Raw genomic sequence first — 22,317 nt, 5'->3', positions numbered from 1 at the left:
AGACAGAGAAACCAAGGAAGGGAAGAGAAGAATCAGAGATGGACCATGTGACGGTTAGGGTCAGGAAACTGGAAACTGTTAAAGAGACAGAGGGCATCGGAAGCGTCATGGATATAGGTGGAAGTAGACTGGGCAAAGAAGGAAAAAAGAAATCAGCTCAGTGGGGCTGGAGTAGCCTGTAACAATGGGTTTGTCAAAACAGTTCTGTTTGTGCTTTTTGGATAGGAGGTAGAAGCAGGCTATTTGGGGTTGGGGTCTATGAGGTTGGAGGCTGTGGAGGGAAGATCTCCAGAGGAGATGAAGTCAGTGACAGTTTTGGAAACAATGGCTTAATGTTCAGTGGTGGGGTCATGGTCTGTGGGAGGTAGGAGGAGTTGTCAGAGAGTTGACGTTCAGCTTCTGCTAGGTACAGGTTTGTATGACAGAAACAACAGCACCATCCTTTTCAGCAGGTTTGATGATGATATTCGGGTTAGACCTGAGAGAACAGAGTGATGCAAGTTCAAACGGAGATAGGTTAGACTGAGTGAGGGGAGCAGAGAAATTGAGAGGGCCAATGTCACATCGGTAGTTCTCGATGAAAAGATCCAGCGAGGGAAGGGGCCAGAGGAAGAGTTCCAGGTGGAGAAAGAATACTGGAAACAGTTAAAAAGGTCTGCTGAGCAGGGAGAAGACCCTCATCAAAGAAGTGGGAATGGAGGCAAAGGTGATGGAAAAAGAGTTCAGTGTCGTGCCAAGCTTGAAATTTATTGAGGTGGGAGCATAAGGGGATGAAGTTGAGACCGTTGCTAAGTACACTATCTGCACTATTTATGCACAATTATTTACCAGTGAATTTCGATTCTCACCAATCTTCCATTGTCACTTTGTTCACCAAGCTATTCTATTTAAGAGATTCATCCAACTCTGTTCGTAAAGCTCACTTATTGGGTCATTTATCCCATTGCTGTTCATTGGACCATGTTGTGCACGAATTGGCTGTTGTGTGTGCCTATATTACACTTCAAGGGTAATTTTTTGTGGAGTGATTGCGATATCCTGAGGATGTGAAAGGTGTGATTTAAACATTCCTGTTTCCTTGCATCCCTGTTAGCCAATTCCTTTGCAGAGGCCAGAAAATATGCAGACCAAAGTGGTGCAGCCTGGAGTTGAGCTGAACTAGCGTGTACATATAGAGGGTGACAATCACCATCATTGTCTTAGGCATAGCAGTAAGCGATCTACCATACTCCAGCCACTGGAAAAGAACACTGGAGAAGCAGTCCACCAAAGAGTGTGTGAACACTTGTAGATCATCTGCAGCAATAGTGCTTGTCTTTGACAGAGAGTAGGGAGCAAAGAACTGCCGCTAGGCACCAAGGACACCTATCTGAGTGGCAAATATTAATAGCAGAACAGGTAGGGCAATAAAATTTGGTGGCCCTTCACTTGTATTGTGTACAGAAGAAATTCTTGTAATGGCACTGGAGAATGTAATCTGTTCTGAGATGAATGGTCTATTGTCAACTGTAGAATACTTGTTAATTATTGTGTCAAGTGAGCATACTTCAAGGGAATGGTGAAGAGGTTTCAACTAAAGTGCTGTTATCTGAAAGACCTGTTAATCAGACCATGACATGAAGTCTGGCTCCTGGCAATTGTTGTTCACAGGGGTATTCTCAGAATCCTCAGTATCGCATGTGCCTTCACCCTCAGTAGGTGGAGTGGTCATCTTTTTCCTGTATTTGAGGAAACCCTCAGATCAGTTATAGAAAAAAAAAGACAGAAAGAGCTGCCAGGGTCAAGGATGTCTCTGAACGGACAGGGAGCATTCTGAAGGGGGAGGGTGAACAGCCAGAGGTTGTGGTACACATCGGTACCAACGACATAGGCAGGAAGAGTGATGAGGTCCTGCAGGGGGAGTTTAGGGAGTTAGGTAGAAAGTTAAAAAACAGGACCTCTAGGGTTGTAATCTCCGGATTACTCCCTGTGCCACATGCCAGTGAGGCTAGAAATAGGAAGATAGTGCAGCTAAACACGTGGCTGAACAGCTGGTGTAGAAGGGAGGGTTTCAGATATCTGGACCATTGGGATCTCTTCAGGGACAGATGGGACCTGTACAAGAAGGACGGGTTGCATCAAAACTGGAGGGGCACAAATATCCTGGCTGCGAGGTTTGCTAGCGTCACTCGAAGGGTTTAAACTAGTATGGCAGGGGGGTGGGAACCAGAGCAGTAGGACAGCAGGTGAAATAACTGAGGGGGAACTAGTAAATAAGGCCAGTAAGACTAAGAGGAAGAGCAGGCAGGGAGATATTGCGGAGAACAGCGGGACTGGTGGTCTGAAGTGCATTTGTTTCAGTGCAAGAAGTATAACAGGTAAGGAAGATGAACTTAGCACTTGGATTAGTACTTGGAACTATGATGTTGTTGCTATTCCAGAGACTTGGTTGAGGGAAGGACAGGATTGCACCTAAATGTTCCAGGATTTAGAAGCTTCAGGCGGGATAGAGGGGGATGTAAAAGGGGTGGGGGAGTTGCATTACTGGTTAAGGAGAATATCACAGCTGTACTGCGGGAGGACACCTCGGAGGGGTCATGCAGCGAGGCAATATGGGTGGAGCACAGGAATAGGAAGGGTGCAGTCACGATGTTGGGGGTTTACTACAGACCTCCCAACAGCCAGCGGGAGGTAGAGGAGCAGATATGTAGACAGATTTTGGAAAGATGTAAAGGTAACAGGGTTGTAATGGTGGGTGATTTTAACTTCCCCTATATTGACTGGGACTCACTTAATGCTAGGGGCTTGGATGGGGCAGAATTTGTAAGGAGCATCCAGGAGGGCTTCTTGAAACAATACGTAGATAGGCCAATTAGGGATGGGGCCGTACTGGACCTGATATTGGGGAATATCATCTTCCTCTTGGGTAGAATTTTATGTTCTTCCCAGCTGCGGGTTTGGAGGCAGGGAGAGCATAAAAACAGGTGGGACCCCGCCACCATCCTGCCTCCGCTGAAATTTAGTTCGGGGTGGGAAGGCCTGTGAACGGCCTTTCCGCCCCGCCTACAATTGAGGCCCTTAAGTGGGTAATTAGCGCCCTATTAAGGGCCTCTTCCTGCCACAGCCGCAATTAACTGTGCGGCGGGTGGCCCCTTTGCCGCATGGGAAGCACGGCATGAAAAACCGTGTGGGCTGCTTCCTGGTTCTCGGGGTGGGAGGGCAGGTGGGGGGCCCTCATTAAAAGGCACGTAGTGCCTGAACGAGGGACATGGCATTGGGAAAGAAGGGGTGACTGCTGAACACCACCCCCCTGCCCTTGCTGCCAACCACCCCTTCCCCTAGGACCCACCCCTGTGAGACCCCCTCCCAGCCTGACCTATCTTAAGCCTGGTTCCAGCACCGCTCTTCGGTGTCTGGCACTAAATTCAGTGGGCCTTCTGTAGAACAGGCGATGCAGGGACCTCGGCCTCAGTTTCTCCTGGCATCGAGACTCTTGCCACCAGCATAAAAGTCCCCCCATGTGTTGTTCCCTTAGTATTATTACCTGCATTTCAACTTCAGCCTATCCAGCACTGAAATCCTCAGCCATATCGTTGTCACCTCCAGACACAATTGCTTCAATGTTCTTCCGGTTAAAATCCCACCCTTCAACCTTTGTAAACTTCTGCCAACCCTGTCCTTATCCTATTCCATACCAAATTCAATCCCCCATCACTCCTGTCCTTCTAGACTTAGGTCAGCTCAAGATCTCAACATTCTTGTGTTACATTTAAATCTGTCCATGTCTGCATAACGTCCCATCTCTGTAATCTACTCCAGCTCTGCAGCGCCCCCCACCCCTCTGAACTCTCTATTCTTCGGACTTCAGCTTCCTCTGCATTCCACCCTGTTGCCCCACTTCTCTTCGCCTCAGTACTGGCAGCTATGTTTTCAGCTGCTCAGACTCCATGCTCTGGGGTTACATCTCTAAACCTCTCAATCTTTCCACCTCTCTCTCCTACCTTAAAATCCTCCTCAAAACCCACCTTTCTGATCAGATTTTGGTTAACTATCCAAATCTTTTCTTCATTGGCTCAGCATTCTATGTTTCTTTACAACTCTGTGAAGCATATTGAAATTTTTTAATATGTTAAACATTCCATAAATAAATGGCTGAATTTTATTTGTGCACCGCACATCGCAGCGGCGCATTTTGAACTCGGTGGCCTTCCGACGTGGAAACGCCACCACTGAGTCCTCTAGATATTTCGCGCGGGATCTCATTTAAATGTAGGGGATGGAGCGGCTGCCCCTGATAATGTAGAGGGGGCGGCAGCTCCATCCCCGGCAACGGCGTCCAGCACCACCATGCAGGCGCCGGTGCCATTTTTAACAAATTAAATCCTTAAAGTTGCACTGTTGGCAAAGTAAAACAGAAAACATTATTAACAGATCGAGGCACCTCTCCCACCCCCACAATGGCCATTTCATGTTATTTACACACCAGAAAACCTCTCCTTCCTAATCATCAACTTTGCCCCTCAACCCCTTCCCATCATCCCCATAACCAATACAAAGAACAAAGAACAGTACAGCACAGGAACAGGCCATTTCCGGCTTCCCCGCAACCCCCCCCCCGCCCTGGTAATTTCACTCCTCCCCCTCCCCACCAGTGTCTCACCTTGGAACTCCGCACGGAGTTTCGAAGGCACGCAAGTTGCGGCCGGCGGTCATAATATCAGTGTGGGATGGCTGCCAGGACAGGATAAGTATATGTAAACTTATTTGTATTGATTTTACAATTTAAATGAAGGCCCTGTCACCGAGTGGTGGTGGGGGTGGTGGGGGGGGCCACACCGAGGCCTCACTGCCGCTGGCAAAATGCGGTGTGGCCTCTCGGCATTGGGGGTCATGTCAGGCCGCTACTGCAAATATTTTATGGGCTCCCCTGCCATGACCCCTGACATCGAGGGGCTGGTAAAATTCAGCCCAAAGAATTGATATTGAATAGCAACTACAGAACTCATCTCCACTGTGCTGAGGAATTAAGACCAAATGAAAACTGAATCTGGCATCATATCCTTTATCCCAACTGTAGCACAAGTTGGCATCCAGTTTAAATAAAGTAACCAGTAATGCAAAGGTTTGCCATGAAGTACTATGGTTAACATCTAACAAGATTCCTTTATTGGAGCATAACTATCAACCAAAGAGAGAAGCTTCAAATTATTGTTTTTAGAAATTTTATTTGTACAATAATAAAACTATATACAGATATAAACACTGTAAACTGACAGTATAACACGGTACAGAGTTTTAAACTGCACTGGTCATCAGGCTTGGCAGCATCAGCAAAGACATCAACATGTAGGACCACTGGCTACACAATAACATTTTATTGTAAAAAATGTTTAGGTTTATAATGTGCTCTTTAAGAGAGATGTTGCTTCTGGGATTGGGAATTTTTTCATTTCTTATCCACTGTTTGGATCCAGTGTCAGTAAACACTCCAGGTCAGAAATACAATGGCAGAACTTCAATCGACTTCAATGCAAAGGAAATTTGGACCAGGTGTAGAATGGGTGACCAATCTGATACTGTGTGTTTTACGCCCCTGCCGAAATTGGAAGTTAGATATTTCTGCTACATTGTTCCAACAATGTATTTTAACCCCACTTCAGAAGACCATTCTCCTACTGCACCTGTGTAATTTTTTCCTTTTCTCCAATATTGATTCTTAATGGACTCTCTGAGTAATATTGGCAGTCAGTTTTATAGGCCAGTGCTCAAAAGCAAATAAGTTGAGAATGCCTAAACTAATTTCACTTTAATAAGCAGGAGAGAGAGAGAGAGAGATTTTGAGCATGCCAGTCTGGGAAGTATTCAAATCTAGGCTGTGGAGGGATTTGAGCAGTGTTCTAACTGCCCAATGTACACAGTTCCTGTAAAATAACAACTCTAAGGTGACAGCCATCTGTTATATCTCAGGCTCCTATAATGGATAACTGGTACATTGTATGGTGGTGAACCATTCAGTCCAAGAAGGGTGTAGATTTGATCCATGGTCTATGCTGGGCTGCCAGTGAGAGTGTTGCAAAATTAACCAGGGTCCTGTTCTTGATAGCTATCCAGTGACTGCTGCTGGCAAATGTGAGTGTGTACATGGGGATGAGAACAGAATTAGGCTGAGGTGTGATGTAGCCCATAGTTAAATACCCTGCTGAGATTTGCTGCCTGGACTTGCACATGAAAACTGCCACTGGCCAAAACACCCGAAGGCTGTGGGCATCTGTTGAACAATACTCCAGCATAAGTCACCATCTTTGTGAGAGGCAGGGAAAATATTGGACAAATATATTACACCCCAAGTAGAAAATAAAGACAATTTAATGTCAAAACATTCCTTCCTTCAACGTCTGGAAAAGATTTTAGTGTATATTAAGTGCCCATGGTAAAACATAGGCTCCAGTCACAAAGTGGCAGGTGATTAATTGAACAATGAGGAACAGGACAAGTTAAAAAATATGATAATATTTATTAATGATATTAAAAAAATCTTGAAAGTCATGAATGTTCAAACATAAATTGTATAGTCACTTGAGGCTATCAATCCTTTACAAATAAAATGAAATGGTTGCACCTGCTCGTGCCAAATGGCAGGGAAATGTTTGATAAATACAAATGACAAATCATTGAATGTGTTATGCCAAAAAGGTACAGGCTGTGCATTATACAGTGAACTGTGGCTGTGAAAAGAGCCTTAACAAATTATTTTTATGCACTTTAACAATCAAATATTTTTGGCGAATGTTCGACAAGAAGAACCAGTCAAATTATCTAATGACGCTTACATTAAGTAGCAATATTCAAATACAATTTATCACTGGAAAATGAAAAGGCCAAATTGCCTCAAACAAACAGCACAGGAGAAACAATTTACAAGCGACAAAAGTGTCAGGGCACATTTGACAGCCTTATTATTTTAATTTCCCTAGTTGTGTCACAATATTCATGTGAAATACACGCAACAAATTTCAGTAACTGTCTTCTTACAGCAATTAAAGCTGCAATATGTCATAAGTTCAGTCTGAGTTTATGATAACATTTCATAATTCAAATGCAAAAATTGCCAAATCAACATGAACGGTGAATAATATTGCAGGAAAAGGGTTTCATTAAGGTGTAAATATTCATTCAAACGCCTAACTTTCTCCCAAGAACTCTTCTATCATTGTATGATTTCATAAATAGCATGTTCACACCAAATGTGAAGGGAATTTTAACTGGTGCTATCTTTAAACCTTCTACATACATTTTATAGATGCCATCACTGATAGCTGTCAGAGCAGAGGGTTCATCTTCTAATATTTACAAAATATTTAGTTTTTTCACACAGTTCTATTTCCTCTCAAGGAACCTCAGGGCAAGCTTTTTTGTGATCAAAATATTTAAAAAACCTGTTGTTTGCTACTGGGTGATTACAGTTTCTATGATGCTAGCTATCAAATAGTTTTTGTATTCCACCATTTTGATGTTTAACACAATAAAAGCCATATGCTATAAAATTACAGCAGTTCCAAGGTATCCAATTTACAGAAACGCAATATTACAGAAGAGAGACATTTCTGTCTCCTAATTTTAAATGAATTTCCAATCACCTTGCATGTTGTTATCAAAAGGAAACTTCTGCAAAAAAATGTCCAAAGTCACCTTTTTTTTTTACAATGGGTGATAACAATTAAACAATTTTTTTTCATATCACAACCTACTATATGAGAGTTAATTAACCGTGTTAAGAGTCCAGAGAAACCATAAAACTCAAAAACTGTTTTTTTTTTTAACATTGAATCAAGTAATTAGTGAGTGTTATCCCTTCCCGTTACAAATTCTCTCATAAATTCCAAGCCTGTTTGGTGGATTTTCTTCCAATGACTTCTTTTTTCAGACTATTCATGAGAATTTTTTGTCAGAAAAACATTTCATCCAGATTCTTGCAGTTACTAGAAAATACTTTAAACGAACAGCAAATATGTATGCAGCACTAAATTATTTATTTTAATTGATCTCTTACGTTTATGTGATTTATAGTGAACCACATAGAAACCTATTACATACTGATTGTAAGTGTGAAGCAGATGTTCAGAAGAAGTACTTAAATGACTGTAAGACAAAGATACCAGCAATTAATATTTGAAAAGGGGCAAAATATGAATTTTGCTGTAACATGCTTTCAGTTAAATTAAAGAGCTTTTAGGCATGCACAACAAATCAAACAAATGTTGTAAACCATTCTGACCACAGAAAACAAAAAAATAATTTGGCAAAAGTACTTCTGGCAACATTAATATCCTTTTAAAAAATGGCAGTGGTGTTACATCTAATCAATGCTACATGGTAACATTATATTGAGCAAGTTGTAAACTTTCAATTCACATAACTAATAGAAACAAGAATGATTAACAGTAATAATTTTCTGCCTTTTTGCCATAAATCATGTGCCAATATTAGTACATCATGACTGACCTCACCTTCATAGCTCAGAATTATTAGAAAGAGTAATATCCTTCTCACTGCATACAGTTTTATAAAATCCTATGAAATTGTCCATAATAAAACTAATTCTGAATCACCATTTACTGGAATTTTCACTTATTTTGGCATAGGGTCTGGTTCCTCATCAGCCTCTGCACAAACTTATAGGGCAAACATACTCCTGTCAACCACTTCAAGAATATCTATAGATAAATTACAGCAAACAAGACTTCCCTTACTTCATGGTCTGTTTGATTAATTGGCACTAAATAAAGCTAGAAAAGGGAAGGAATTTGATGAAGAAAATTACAACACTGAAAATTCCCTTTTCTAGAATTTATGACTGTGAGTGTTCACTTTAACAATTATTCTAGCACACATTTATACAAAACTACTTTCTTTGACCTTTTTCATTGAAACTACCAAGAACTTATTGTATTGGATTTGCATCAAACTCTTCCTTAGTTTGTGCCATTCGATGAAGTATTTTTTAAAATAAGAATTTGAATGGGGATGCAAAGTATGTTTTTATTACAGCTTATTGAGCAGCACAGTCACCAAGCAGATAAATAATCATGCGTATCGTGCTAAAAATGTCCTGTTCCCGTGTTTGCCAAAATTGTGTTGATAGCACTTTGCAAAAAGCTGTTCATGGCAGTAACTGGTTTATTCTTCTGTCTTACTGAAAGAGAGCAGTCATATCCTTGTGCATGAATACTCTACCCAGAACTTAATAGCATGTACTTCATGTACATTTCTTATGTAAATTTGTACAATGGCATTGTTCCAAAAATAAAATAAACAGAATTTGTGTCATCTTATGAATCTGCTCCTTGAGCCTCTGTGTTGTCTTCAATGTTTGTTTGTTAAATCCTTCTTCATTTGTGTCACACATGCCTAATGGTACAACATTGCTTTTGGCACCAAGTCAGAACACAGTTCCAAGTCTTCAAAGAAAAATACTTTTCCATTTCCAGCTGAATTGCGAAAGATTGCCATCTATGAGAATTTTTAAAATTGATCAGATGGGTCCAAACTTACTTGCCTCTCAGGAATATACCCAACAGTATTAGATACAATTACCAACAGATTATTTTCTCTTATTATTTAGTAATGGTCATGCACCATGAACACCAATTTAAATATGATCTTCACTAGCAATCTCACACTTCTTTAGACACTTGTTTTCTTAAAATCCTTGCCTGGCTATACCCTGGTTGTTGAATGTGAATGGGGATGAGGATGTGGAAGAGTGTTGTTTTGTCCTCCAGTAAATGTGTTGAATGTGTGGAGAGGCTGCATTCCAGGTATGGTATTTGGAATCATTGTAATGGTATTGGGGGTCATTAAAGGTATGTCATCTGGAGATCGCCTCATTGCTAATGTATAATCCGGAGGACAGGCTGTCCGCAGAACAACCTCATGTGGATGGATGGAATCACATTCATGATCGAGATCAGTGTGCTTCATCTGTAGGGACATAATCTCTTCTTCCTGTGCATGAGTCAGGTCATTGGTGGTATTACGTTGAGGGCTACATCTTCTATGCACATCATGCCTCCTCTTATCCTTCTTATAATACAATGCTGCAAAGGCGAGGATGTTCAAAAACAATAAGGAGGCTCCAACAGCAATAGTAACACTTAACTCTGTTGAGTAGTCTCTTTGATCAACCAAGAAAGGACCTGCTGAATGTTTCTGGTCATCCTGTTTGACTGTAGGAAAGACTGATGTCACAGGACGTTTGGTGGTAACAGACCACTTCTTTGATGGTCTGTGTGTAATTTCAGAAGGGACTTTTGTTGTTGTAGAAGTATACTGTGAAATGTCATTCAGACTATGTAAGTGAGGAACCAACTCCAACCATAAATTGACTTTATTAGCTCTATAATGCTCTTTAACACGTGGTTTCAGTCCAATATGAAGATAGAGCTGGTCTTTCTGAGAATATCTTGACCAAGCAACCTCTTCAAAACGGTTTGGCTTGGTGTGGATAAATTTAGTATCCTGAGGAACAGGTTGATTTGGGTCACTGTAAGGAATAAATTCAGATTTAATGAATCATGAAGGAATTGCATAAATTTTAAAAAATAACAACTTTTCCCCAGCCATTCCATTATATGCCAATAAATACTGTTGTCTATGCTTTAAAGCAATTATTTCTTATTCCATATACAGTAAAACTAATATGGCTGGAATTTTACAGTGGGCGGACGGGAGCCGGACTCCGACGTAAATGTCGGTGATGAACCCACTCCCGCCCAGCCTGGGGATCCGTCCCGTATTTTACGGATCCACAGGCTTTAATTGGCCCGAGGCGGGACTTCCACCCACTTGAGGGAGGAGGTCCCGCCTCAGTGAGCTGCCGGTCAATCAACGGGCCGGCAGCTCTTAGTCTCAGCAGCGCCACCGGGAGCCGTGGTCACTGCTGGGACTGCAGCCCAGCCGATGCCATGGACCCGAGAGAGTGGGTAAGTTTGAGTTGCCTCATCAGGGGGAATCGGTTGTGCCCTGGTGAGACTAGGTTGGTCATTTGGGGGGAGGGGGGGCGTCTTGGATCCCGGGGGTGGGTTGGGAGGCAGGGGGCCCTCAATCGGGCACCCTGTGCCCGACTGCCATGCCCCCCCCGGGGCGCGGAAAGGCCGGCAGCTATCGCTGGGCGCCCTTTCACCTCCCCAGCATACCCGCTTGGCATGGGTAAAATATCCGTGGAGGCAGGTGAGGGCCCTTAAGTGGCCACTTAATGGCCACATAAGGGTCTTGATTGGCCTCGGACGGGTGGGCCGTTTCCCACCTCCCCGCACCCCCCCCCACCCCACCTGACCTCCGTAAACTTATCCGGAGGCAGAATCGGGGTGGGTAGGCCTGCCGGAGCCTGCCGCTCAATTTTACGCCGCCCCTGCGCCACCATCCGACCCTCTGTGGCGGTGTAAAATTCCAGCCAATATGAATTTAACTATGCAGTACAAACCTTAATTACTTTTAAGGTGTATCTTAAATATGTCACAAATGTCACCTTTGCTTGGAAATTTTTTGGCTTACTTTTATTCAATTCACATTTTTTTTATTCGTTCATGGTATTTGGGCGTTGCTGCCTAGGCCAGCATTTATTGCCCATTCCCAATTGCCCTTGAGAAGGTGGTGGTGAGCTGTCTTCTTGAACTGCTGCAGTCCTTGGGGTGTAGGTACACTTAAAGTGCTGTTAGGAAGGGAGTTCCAGGATTTTGACAGTGAAGGAACGGTGATCTAGTTCCAAAGCAGGATGGTGTGCAGCTTAAAGGGGACCTTGCAGGTGGTGGTGTTCCCATGCATCTGTTGCCCTTGTCCTTCTAGATGGTAAAACTTTGTTCAATACTCAAAGTTAGAATTCCCAATTTTTTATTTTTAGAAGGGATCAGACAGGGGGGCAAATGCAAAACAGTCTAAGGTGGGTTTGGAGTGCATGTATGCCACACAAAGTGTGGCAAATAAGATTGGTGAGCTGTAGGCATAGTTTGCCACATGTGAATATGAATAGGAACTTAATATTCCTGGCCACAAGCTATTCAGGAAACATACGGAGATACAGAAGGAATAAAGCAGTGGAGTGGGTGAAAGGGGGTGGTGGCGATATTGATCAAAGATACTATTATAGCACTGGAGAGGGATGATGTAGTTAAGCAGCCAAGAACAGAGTCTATTTGGTTAGGACTAAGAAACAATAGAGGAGCTATTATACTATTGGTTGTATACTTTTGGCCACCAAATAGTTAGGAGATAGAGGAGAAAATTTACTGGCAAATTACAGAAAGATGCAAAAACCACAGAGTAGTGATAATGGGGATTCCAATTATCCTAATATAGATTGGGATAGTAATAATGTAATGGGCAAAGAGGGGGAAGAATTACTGAAATGTGTGTTTCCAGCCCAATGAGGGTGGAAGCGGTGCTAGATCGCATTTTGGGGAATGAAGTGGGGGAAATGGAACATGTTTCATGTGAGAGCATTTTGGGAACCGTAATCATATCATCATGTTTAGAATATTTATGAATAAGAACAAGTACAATCAAACATAAAAATACATAACTGGAAGAGGGCTAACTTCTGTGAATTAAAAAGGGATCTAGTGCAGGTGGATTGGAATCAAAAATTGGTAGGCAAAACAGTAATTGAACAATGGGAGGGCTTCAAAGAGAAAGTGGTTCATGTACGGACTAAACACATTCCTATGAATGGAGAAGGAACAGCATCCACAGTTGGAGCTCCCTGAATGACTAAAGTTTAAAATGAAACAAATGAAGAAGGCTAATGACAATTGTAAGGTTCATAACACAATAGACAAGCAAACTGAATATAGGAAGTACAAAGATCTAAAAGAGTGAATAAAGAGGTAGGGAGAGAGTATGAAATTAGATTACCAGTTAACATTAAGGGGAAATAAATAGTCTTGTATAATCAAATAAATAATAAATGGGTAGTCAAAGGAAGGGTGGGGCCAATTAGGGACAAAAAAGTAGATCTTCTTTTGAAGGCAGAGGGCATGAGGTACTAAATGAGTACTTTGCATCTGTCTTCACTACAGAAAAGGATGCTGCCAATGTAGTGGTAAAGGAGGAGATGGCAATGATATTGGATAGGATAAAAATAGATGTACTTAAAAAGGTTGGTAGTCCTCAAAGAAGAAAAGTCACCCAGTCCAGATGTGATGCATCCTAGGTTACTCAGCAAAGTAAGGGTGGAAATTGCAGAGGTTCTCACCATAATTTTAGGAATGGGGTGATGTCAGAGGACTGGAGGATTGTAAATGTTACAACCCTGTTCAAAAAGGTGGAAAACAATATACCCTGCAATTGCAGGCCAGTTAGTTTAATGTCAGTGCCGGGGAAACTTTGAGACAATAATCCGGGACAAGGTTAATTGGTATTTGGAAAAGTATGGGCTAACAAATTAAAGTCAGCAGAGATTTGTTAAAGGTAAGTCTTTGATGAAATAATAGAAAGGGTTGATGATGAGGATAATGTGGTTGATGTGGTGTATATGGGTTTTCAAAAGGCATCTGAAAATTAAAACCCATGGAATTAAAGGGACAGTGGCTGCTGGATGTAAAAATGGTTAAAAAGGACAGAAAGCAGAGATTAAAGGTGAACAAAATGGCTGTTTTTCAGACTGAAAGGAAGTATACAGTGGTGCTCTCCAGGGGTTAGTGTTAGGATCACTGTTCTCTTTGATGTCAACGGCCTGGACTTGGCTGTATAGGGCATAATTTCAAAAGTTGCAGATGACATGAAGCTCAGAACTATAGTAAACAATGAGGAGGATAGTTATAGACTTCAGGAGGACATAGATAGACTGGGAAAATGGGTAGACATGTGATGGATGAAATTTAATGCAAAGAAAAGTGAAGTGATGCGTTCAAATAGGAAGAATAGGTTGAGTAATATGAACTAAATGGTATAATTTTAAAAGGGGGTGCAGAAACAGTGATACCAGGGCATCTGTACACAAATCTTTGAAGATGGCTGGACAATTTGAGAATGTTGTTAAAAAAGCATATGGGATACTTGGCTTTATTAATAGAGGCAGTATAAAAGCAAGGATGCTGTCAGACCTGCTGAGTGTTTCCAGCATTTTCTGTTTTTATTACAAAAGAAAGAAAGTTATGCTAAACCTTTAAACCACAAGCTAATTGGCACAGGGTCAATAAGATTAAAGAGGTAAATGCGTAGCTCAAAGATTGGTGTGGGAGGAATGGGTTCAAATCCGTGGGACATTGGCACCAGTACTGGGGAAGGAGGGAGCTGTTCCGATGGGGCAGGCTTCACCTGAATCACGCTGGGACCAGAGTCCTGGCAAATCGCATAACAAGGGCTGTAGATAGGGCTTCAAACTAAATAGTGGGAGTGGGGGGGGAAATGTTCAGTTGCATGGAAAATTAGGAAGTCAAAGCTAAAGGAGAAGGTAGGAGTGCAGGTTAGTGATAAGGCTGATTGTTACCAGAATATAAACGGTAGGGACAGAACGTGTGAACATCATATTGCACCAAGAAATCGTACAAGAGTAGGGAAATTTGATAATAGAACAAACTTAAAGGCTTTGTATCTGAATGCATGAAGCATTCGGAATAAAATTAACGAGTTAACAGTGCAAATAGAGACGAATGGGTCTGATTTAGTGGCGATTACTGAGACATGGTTGCAGGGAAACCAGGTTTAGGAATTGAATATCCAAGGGTACTCAGTATTTCGGAAGGATAGGCAGGAAGGAAAAGCAGGAGGTGTAGCTTTGTTAGTAAAGGAAGAGATCAGTGCTGCAGTGAGAAATGATATAGGCACTGGAGATCAAGACATAGAATCAGTCTGGGTAGAAATAAGAAATAGCAAGGGAAAGAAGACCATGGTGGGAGTAATCTATAGGAACCCAAACAGTAGTTCCACAGTGGGGCACAGTACAAACCAGGAAATACTGGGTGCTTGTAAGAAAGGTACGGCAATAATCATGGGTGATTTTAATATGCATTTGGATTGGATTAATCATATTGGCAATGGGAGCCTTGAGGGAGAGCTCATTGAATGTATTAGAGATTGTTTTTTGGAGCAATATGTTGCGGAACCAACCAGGGAGCGGGCTATTCTAGATTTGGTATTGTGTAATGAGGTGGGATTAATTAATGATCTCATAGTTAAGGATCCTCTAGGAAAGAGTGATCATAGCATGCTAGAATTTGAAATTCAGTTTGAGGGCGAGAAACTGGAGTCCCACACTAGCATTCTGGAGTTAAACAAAGGTAATTACATAGGCATGAGGACAGATTTTGCCCTAGTGGACAGGAAGACTAAAAGGTAGAACAGTTGATGAGCAGTGGCAGATGTTTAAGGAGATAGTCAAATTCTCCCAACTAAAATATATTCCAGAGAGGAAGAAAGATTGTAAGAGGGGAAAAAAAACATCACAAACAAAAACAAGAAATGCTGGAATCACTCAGCAGGTCTGGCAGCATCTGTGGAAAGAGAAGCAGAGTTAACGTTTCGGGTCAGTGACCCTTCTTCGGAACTTCGGGAAAAAAACATCCATGGCTAAGCAACATCTCTTAATAAATTAAAGACAAAAACTAAGGCATACCATATTGCAAAGGCCAGTGACAGGCTGGAAGATTGGGAAACTTTTAAAAATCAACAAAGAGTTACCAAGCAAGTAATAAAAAGAGCAAAGGTAAATTATGAAAGAAAACTAGCACAAAATATAAAAACAGATAGCAAAAGCTTCTGTAAGTATATAAAAGGGAAGAGAGTAGCTAAAGTAAATGTTGGTCCCTTGGAGGATGAGACTGGGGAGTTAATGGTGGGGAACACAGAAATAGCAGAGACACTAAATCAGTATTTTGCCTCAGTTTTCACGATGGAGGACACTAGTACTATCCCAATAGTAACAAGTAATGCAGAGGTTATAGAAAGGGAGGAACTTAGAACAAACAACATCACTAGGGAAAAAGTCTGAGCAAATTATTGGGATTGAAGGCAGACAAGTCCCCAGGGCCTGATGGCCTACATCCTCGGGTCTTAAAGGAAGTAGCAGTGGAGATAGTGGATCCATTGGTTATAATATTCCAAAATTCCCTGGATGCGGGGAAGGTTCCAGTGGATTTGAAAAATGCTAATATAACGCCCTTAGTCAAAAAAGGAGGGAGGCAGAAAGTAGGAAACTATAGATCAGTTAGTTTAACATCTGTTGTTGGGAAATTGTTAGAATCCATTATTACGGAAGTAATAACAGGACGTTTAGAAAGTCAAAACGCAATCCATCAGAGTCAGCATGGTATTATGAAGGTAAATCGTGTTTGACTAATTTGCTAGAGTTCTTCGAAGATGTATCAAGTAAAGTGGATAATGGGGATCCTGTAGAGGTAGTATATCTGGACTTGCTGAAGGCATTTGATAAGGTGCCGCACAAAAGATTAATACACAAGGTAAGATCACATGGGTTAGGGGCAATTTATTAGCTTGGATAGGGGATTGGCTAACCAACAGAAAATCGGGATAAATGGGTCGTTTTCTGGCTGGCAAGATGTAATTAGTGGGGTGCCACAGGGTTCGGTCCTCAGGCCCCAACTATTTACAATATATATTAATGACTTGGATGCAGGGATAGAAAGTACTATAGCCAAATTTGCAGATGACACTAAAATAGGTGGGATAGTAAGTTGCATTAGAGAAATAAGAAATTTACAAATGGATATGGATAGGTTAGGTGAATGGGCCAAAATTTGGTAGATGGAGTTTAACGTGGTCAAAAGAATAGAAAGGCAAATTGCTATCTAAATGGAGAGAAACCCCAGAATGCTTCGGTGCAGAGGGATCTGGGTGTCCTTGTGCATGAATCGTAGAAAACTAGTATGCAGGTGCAGCAGGTAATAAGGAAGGCAAATGGAATTTTAGCATTTATTACTAAAGAAATAGAGTATAAAAGTAGGGAAGTGTTGCTGCAACTGTACAAGGCATTAGTGAGACCGCACCTGGAGTATTGTATACAGTTTTGGTCCCCCTATTTGAGGGGGGATGTAGTTACATTGGAGGCAGTTCAGAGGAGGTTCACTAGATTGATTCCAGAGATGAGGGGTTTGTCTTATGAAGAGGGATTGAGCAGTTTAGGTCTTTACTCTCTAGAGTTTAGAAGAATGAGAGGAGATCTAGTTGAGGTATATAAGATGATTAAGGGATTGACAAAGTAGATGTAGAGAGAATGTTTCCTCCTGTGGGACAATCTAGAATGAGAGGTCATAGTTTTAGGATAAGGGGTAGCAGATTTAAAACAGAGATGAGGAGAAATTACTTCTCTCAAAGGGTTGTGAGTCTGTGGAATTCACTACCCCAGAGTGCGGTGGATGCCAGGACATTGAGTAAATTTAAGGAGGAGATAGACAGATTTCTAATTAGTAAAAGTGTTGAAGGGTTATGCAGAATGGGCAGGAAAGTGGAGTTGAGGCCGAGATGAGATCAGCCATGATGGTATTGAATGGCGAAGCAGGCTCAAGGGGCTGAATTGCCTACTCCTGCTCCTAGTTCTAATGTTCTTATGTTCTTACGTTCTTTAGAAATCACTGGTTAGGCCTTAGATGGAGTACTGTGCTCAATTCTGGCACCATACTTAAGAAGGATGTCAAGGATTTACTGGAATGGTATCAAGGATGAAGAACTTCAGTTATGTAGAGAGACTGGAGACGCTGGCATTGTTCTCCTTGGAGCACAGAAGGTTAGAAGGTGATTTGATGGAGATCATGAATGTTTTAAGAGTAAATAAGTAGAAACTATTTCCACTGGCAGAAGGGTCGATAACCAGAGGACAAAGACTTAAGTTGATTGGGAAAAGAATTCAGAGGCAACATGAAGAAACATGAAGAAACTTTTTCTCACACAGTGAGTTGTGGTTTGGAATGCACTGCCTGAAAGGGTGTGGAAGCAGATTCAATAATAACATTCAAAAAAGAACTTGAAGGGAAAAAAATACAGGGCTATGGAGGAAGAGCAGGGGAGTGGGACTAATTGGATAGCATTACCAAAGAACAGGCACAGGCACAAGATGCCAAATATCCTCCTTCTGTGTTGTATCATTCTATGATTCTATGATTTAGTGGTTAGCACCGCAGCCTCACAGCTCCAGGGACCCGGGTTCGATTCCGGGTACTGCCTGTGTGGAGTTTGCAAGTTCTCCCTGTGTCTGCGTGGGTTTTCTCCGGGTGCTCCGGTTTCCTCCCACAAGCCAAAAGACTTGCAGGTTGATAGGTAAATTGGCCATTATAAATTGTCACTAGTATAGGTAGGTGGTAGGGAAATATAGGGACAGGTGGGGATGTTTGGTAGGAATATGGGATTAGTGTAGGATTAGTATAAATGGGTGGTTGATGTTCGGCACAGACTCGGTGGGCCGAAGGGCCTGTTTCAGTGCTGTATCTCTAATCTAATCTAATAAGGTCTGGTAAAAATTCCCATTCAACTTCAATCTGTTTTGATACATTCACATAAAATATTTGCATATTTTAAATTATTTCTGTTCCACGTATACTACAATTTGCCAGTCACAATTTCAATATGCTGTACATCTCAATCAGAGCTAATGGGCTGGATTTTACCTGAGGCGGACGGGAATTCACCACCGACGTAAAAGTCAGTGGCGAACCCGCTTCTGCCTAGCCCGGGGATTCGTTCTGTAATTTACGGGTCCCCAGGCTTTAATTGTCCCATGGTGGGACTTCCACCCGCTTGAGGGAGGAAGTCCCGCCTCATTGAGCTGCCGGCCAATCAGTAGGTCAGCAGCTCTTAGTCCCAGCAGTGCCACCGGGAGCGGTGGCCACTGCTGGGACTGCAGCCCAGTTGACCAGATGGAGCCATGAGTAATGATCGGTCCTTCCCTGGTGAGGCTGGAGTGGTTGTTTGCGGGGAGGGGGCATCTTGGGTCCCGGGAGTGGGTTGGGAGGCGGGGGCGGCCCTCTATCTTTCACGTCCCCAGAATGCCCACTTTCCATGGGTAAAATACCCGTGGAGGTGGGCAAGGGCCCTTAAGTGGCCGTTAAGTGGCCACTTAAGGGCCTTGATTACGGTGGTCGGGCGGAGGGGGAGGAAAACGGCCCACCCGCCCGAGGCCAAAGTTGATTGGAGGTGGGAGCGGGTTAGATAGGCCTCCCAGAGCTTCCCGCTCAATTTTACATCGCCCCCACGCCACTATCCGACCCACTGGGGCGGCGTAAATTTCAGCCCAATATCTTTATTGTTTCTCATATTATATTACAGATTTCTTCTGGAATTACTGATTGACGTATTCAACGGCTGCATTGGGAACTTCAGTTGGAGAGAAAATGAACAAGGATTTGCTGAAAAGTTAAAAAAAATATTTACGGGCAGTATTTAAGAAGTACTTACAGGGAATGCAGCTTTAACTTACTGTTAGCAAGTTACTTTTAGTGGAATAGGTAATTTCAGTAATAGCCAGTAAATTAGATCAGAAATATTTAATGTCATATAAATGAAATCAAATTGTGATTGCATTGTTCTCTAGCTTAAAAATGTGCTAATTAGGCAGAGAGGTTGTAAGCAGACAACAGTCTAGATTAGAAATAATTCCAGTCTAGTATCAACGTTTGTGAATGAGCAATCTTTTTTGTAGAATCTCAACTACCATCACAGCTCCTACGCTTTACTTACCCTGTCTTTGCAAAGTTAGTCCAGTATGTCATCACAACGGCGCTTAGCATGACATCATTTTTGGAGAAATTACAAGGGAACAGTTCAGTAGCACCAATCATTGGGACCCCAAACACATAAGGGATTTCATCTCCATGAGAAGCGTCAGCCCAAGCTGGCATCATGTCACTCTGGCAGTGATGATAAAAGGCATAGAAGAAAGTGGGTGAACCAAAGCCTGAGTGAAGGTCAGCTGTAGCTACTGCTGGTGCCACCCACTGATGGTCAGTAAACAAAGCCAACAACGTTTTCCTCCGTGTTTCTGGATTATGTCGATCCGCCCAATCTGTGTACATGAATTTGATGGTCTCCCTCAGGACATCCTTGCCTTCAGGATAACCATACAAGTTATCCACAAAATTAGACACAGCAAAGTCGAAATCACTGGCTGAAACTCCATCCTCATTGTCCACTATGCTTTCAACAAATTTATATCCCTCACCTTGATTCACTCCCAGCATGATATCATAGTTAAGGAATTCACCCTGTTCCATCAGAATTTGAGGATCATCAGGTATAACGTCTCCATCAATGACTGGTCCAAAGGCAATATGGTATCTTGCAGGCTGGATGTCTTGTTCAATAAGTTCCTTGTACTGTTTGGAACGTAAGCATTCTATCAAGTCAATAGTATCTATCACGTTGCAGCCAACTTTAGTGGCCAACTGCCTTGCGAACTTTGCTGGTTGATAGCTGACTGCCCAGCTGGACAAAGCAGTACCACTTTGTGCTATTGCTCTCTGAAAAAGTCCTGTGGACAGATATCATAAAGGGTACTAAGACAGTCATCAAAGCTTATTAAAACATGTAATTATTAGAAATTAATGAAAACTAGTGGTGGCACTTGGTCATCAAAGTGGTTCAAAATTATGTATAAATAATTCTCAGTAAAATTCTTAAAAAAGGGGTTCAGAATTCTACACTGTCCAAATTAACTGGAAATAGTTCTAGAAGTAACTAAAACTCAGGCACATCAAAAAAAAATTCCTTTTCATCGTCCATATATTTTGCAATGCTCTACCCTTCATTTCTAATCCACTTTTTGGATTATTTAATGCATTCATTTTATATTTGATGATTACTATCAACTTTGCAGCCAACATTCACAACAGTTGCAATGGCAATGCTGCTCACTCCAGGAACTGGCCAGCAGAAACTCCTAGATTCTACACTATTTAAATATATGCACTAATTAAATTTTTAAGAATAGAATTTTAACATCATTACTTATGGTTTGTTAAACATTTTGTTCCAAGAGTGAACACAGCTTCCAGTTATAACATAATTTATTTCAAGATATATAACATTTCTGTTCTAACAGTTCTGATGAAGTGTCTGCACACAAAACATAAACCTGTCTTTTCTCTTCACAGTTGCTGATATATTTTCAGCATTTTGTTTCTATTTCAGGTTTAAGTAGGATTCTTAGGTATCACTTTATTAAGAACTGGTAAGGATCATCACTTACTACATTAGGTATCAAGCTCAAAACCTAGTGTGTTGTAGCAAACAGTCACAGGGAATGTTCTGTATGGTTACTTGAGTATATTAACTATTTTGTTTAGTACCTGATATAAGTTTATGTACAAATTTAAGTTATGAACAGTAATAGAATACTGAAAAGAGAAGGTATGACTCAATATACCTGTTCATTCAACAGTTCCAACACTACTAAAGGAGCTAGAGCTACAAAATTGGCATGTCATGTGAATAACATTTAGGAGAAATCTACTATGAAATATATTGTATTATACTTTGATGCAATGGTAAAAATAAATAATATTTTATGTTAGTCTCTGTGTTGGCGACAACAGTATCTTATTAAAACTCTGGGCTAAGGCAACTGGTCTTAAAGTTGGTTTGGTGGTGTATATTTTGCAAGAGAACAGCTCTTTAAAGTTTACATTTTGGCTAAAACAAGTCTTCATAGGAGGACAACTGGGCAACCCAAATCTACAGGGATACCTAAACAGTAACTTAATCGATTTCCAATAAACTCATTGAAATTCTATTTAACACAAAATGTATTTCAAGTGTCAGAACATAATATTTACGTATTGAGTTAAAAGTTAAAAAAAAATGAGGAAAACCCCTTACACTTTAAAGAACATTACATTTCCTTCCATAAAGGATATGTTAGAAAACATAGAAAACTGAGAGAATCATTTTGTGCCCTGGGAGCCACCACCAAGTTTAAACACATGAAAGAAGAGAACATTTCAGAAATTTCCTGCTTTATATGTTTGACTTTAAATCTCAAAATAATTTATTTACATTTGCTAGTTTATTTGCATAATACTTTGAATTCAAGTTCAAATATAGAATATCAAAAATAGTTTCATTTCAGAAAAATATTAAAATACTAAACAGCAATCTACATTTCAGGGAAAAAAGTGACAAGGCAACTTCAAATCTTTAATCACATTATTGCACCATGTGAGAATGGTTCTATGCATCAGCATGAGATGATAATTGAAGGAAGATGAAATATTCAAAACTTAAAGTGCACAAATTGATTCGTGTATCAATGGAATCCCTTTAAAATGCTCCAAGTTGGAGTTCAATTCATTAATCAGCTTCAAATAAATCATCAATACAGAAAAAAGTGATCATGCC

General features: G+C 41.3%; 1 protein-coding gene across 1 annotated transcript in view; it reads right to left on the bottom strand.

Annotated features, from left to right (window-relative positions):
• Positions 1 to 8,428: 8,428 nt before the first annotated feature.
• The window catches only part of LOC137375035 (neuroligin-1-like), an 82,110-nt gene continuing 68,221 nt past the window's right edge, over positions 8,429 to 22,317 (bottom strand). Inside the window, exons 8-9 of the mRNA XM_068041658.1 lie at positions 19,663 to 20,452; positions 8,429 to 10,522 (exon numbers count right to left, since the gene is read on the bottom strand). Of these exons, the coding sequence (XP_067897759.1) occupies positions 9,697 to 10,522; positions 19,663 to 20,452 (1,616 nt within the window). The 3' untranslated portion in view covers positions 8,429 to 9,696. The remainder of the gene's footprint in view (positions 10,523 to 19,662; positions 20,453 to 22,317) is intronic.

This window comes from Heterodontus francisci, chromosome 11 (assembly GCF_036365525.1).
Source record: "Heterodontus francisci isolate sHetFra1 chromosome 11, sHetFra1.hap1, whole genome shotgun sequence".
NCBI lineage: Eukaryota > Metazoa > Chordata > Chondrichthyes > Heterodontiformes > Heterodontidae > Heterodontus > Heterodontus francisci.
This window is presented reverse-complemented; position numbering and strand designations above follow the sequence as displayed.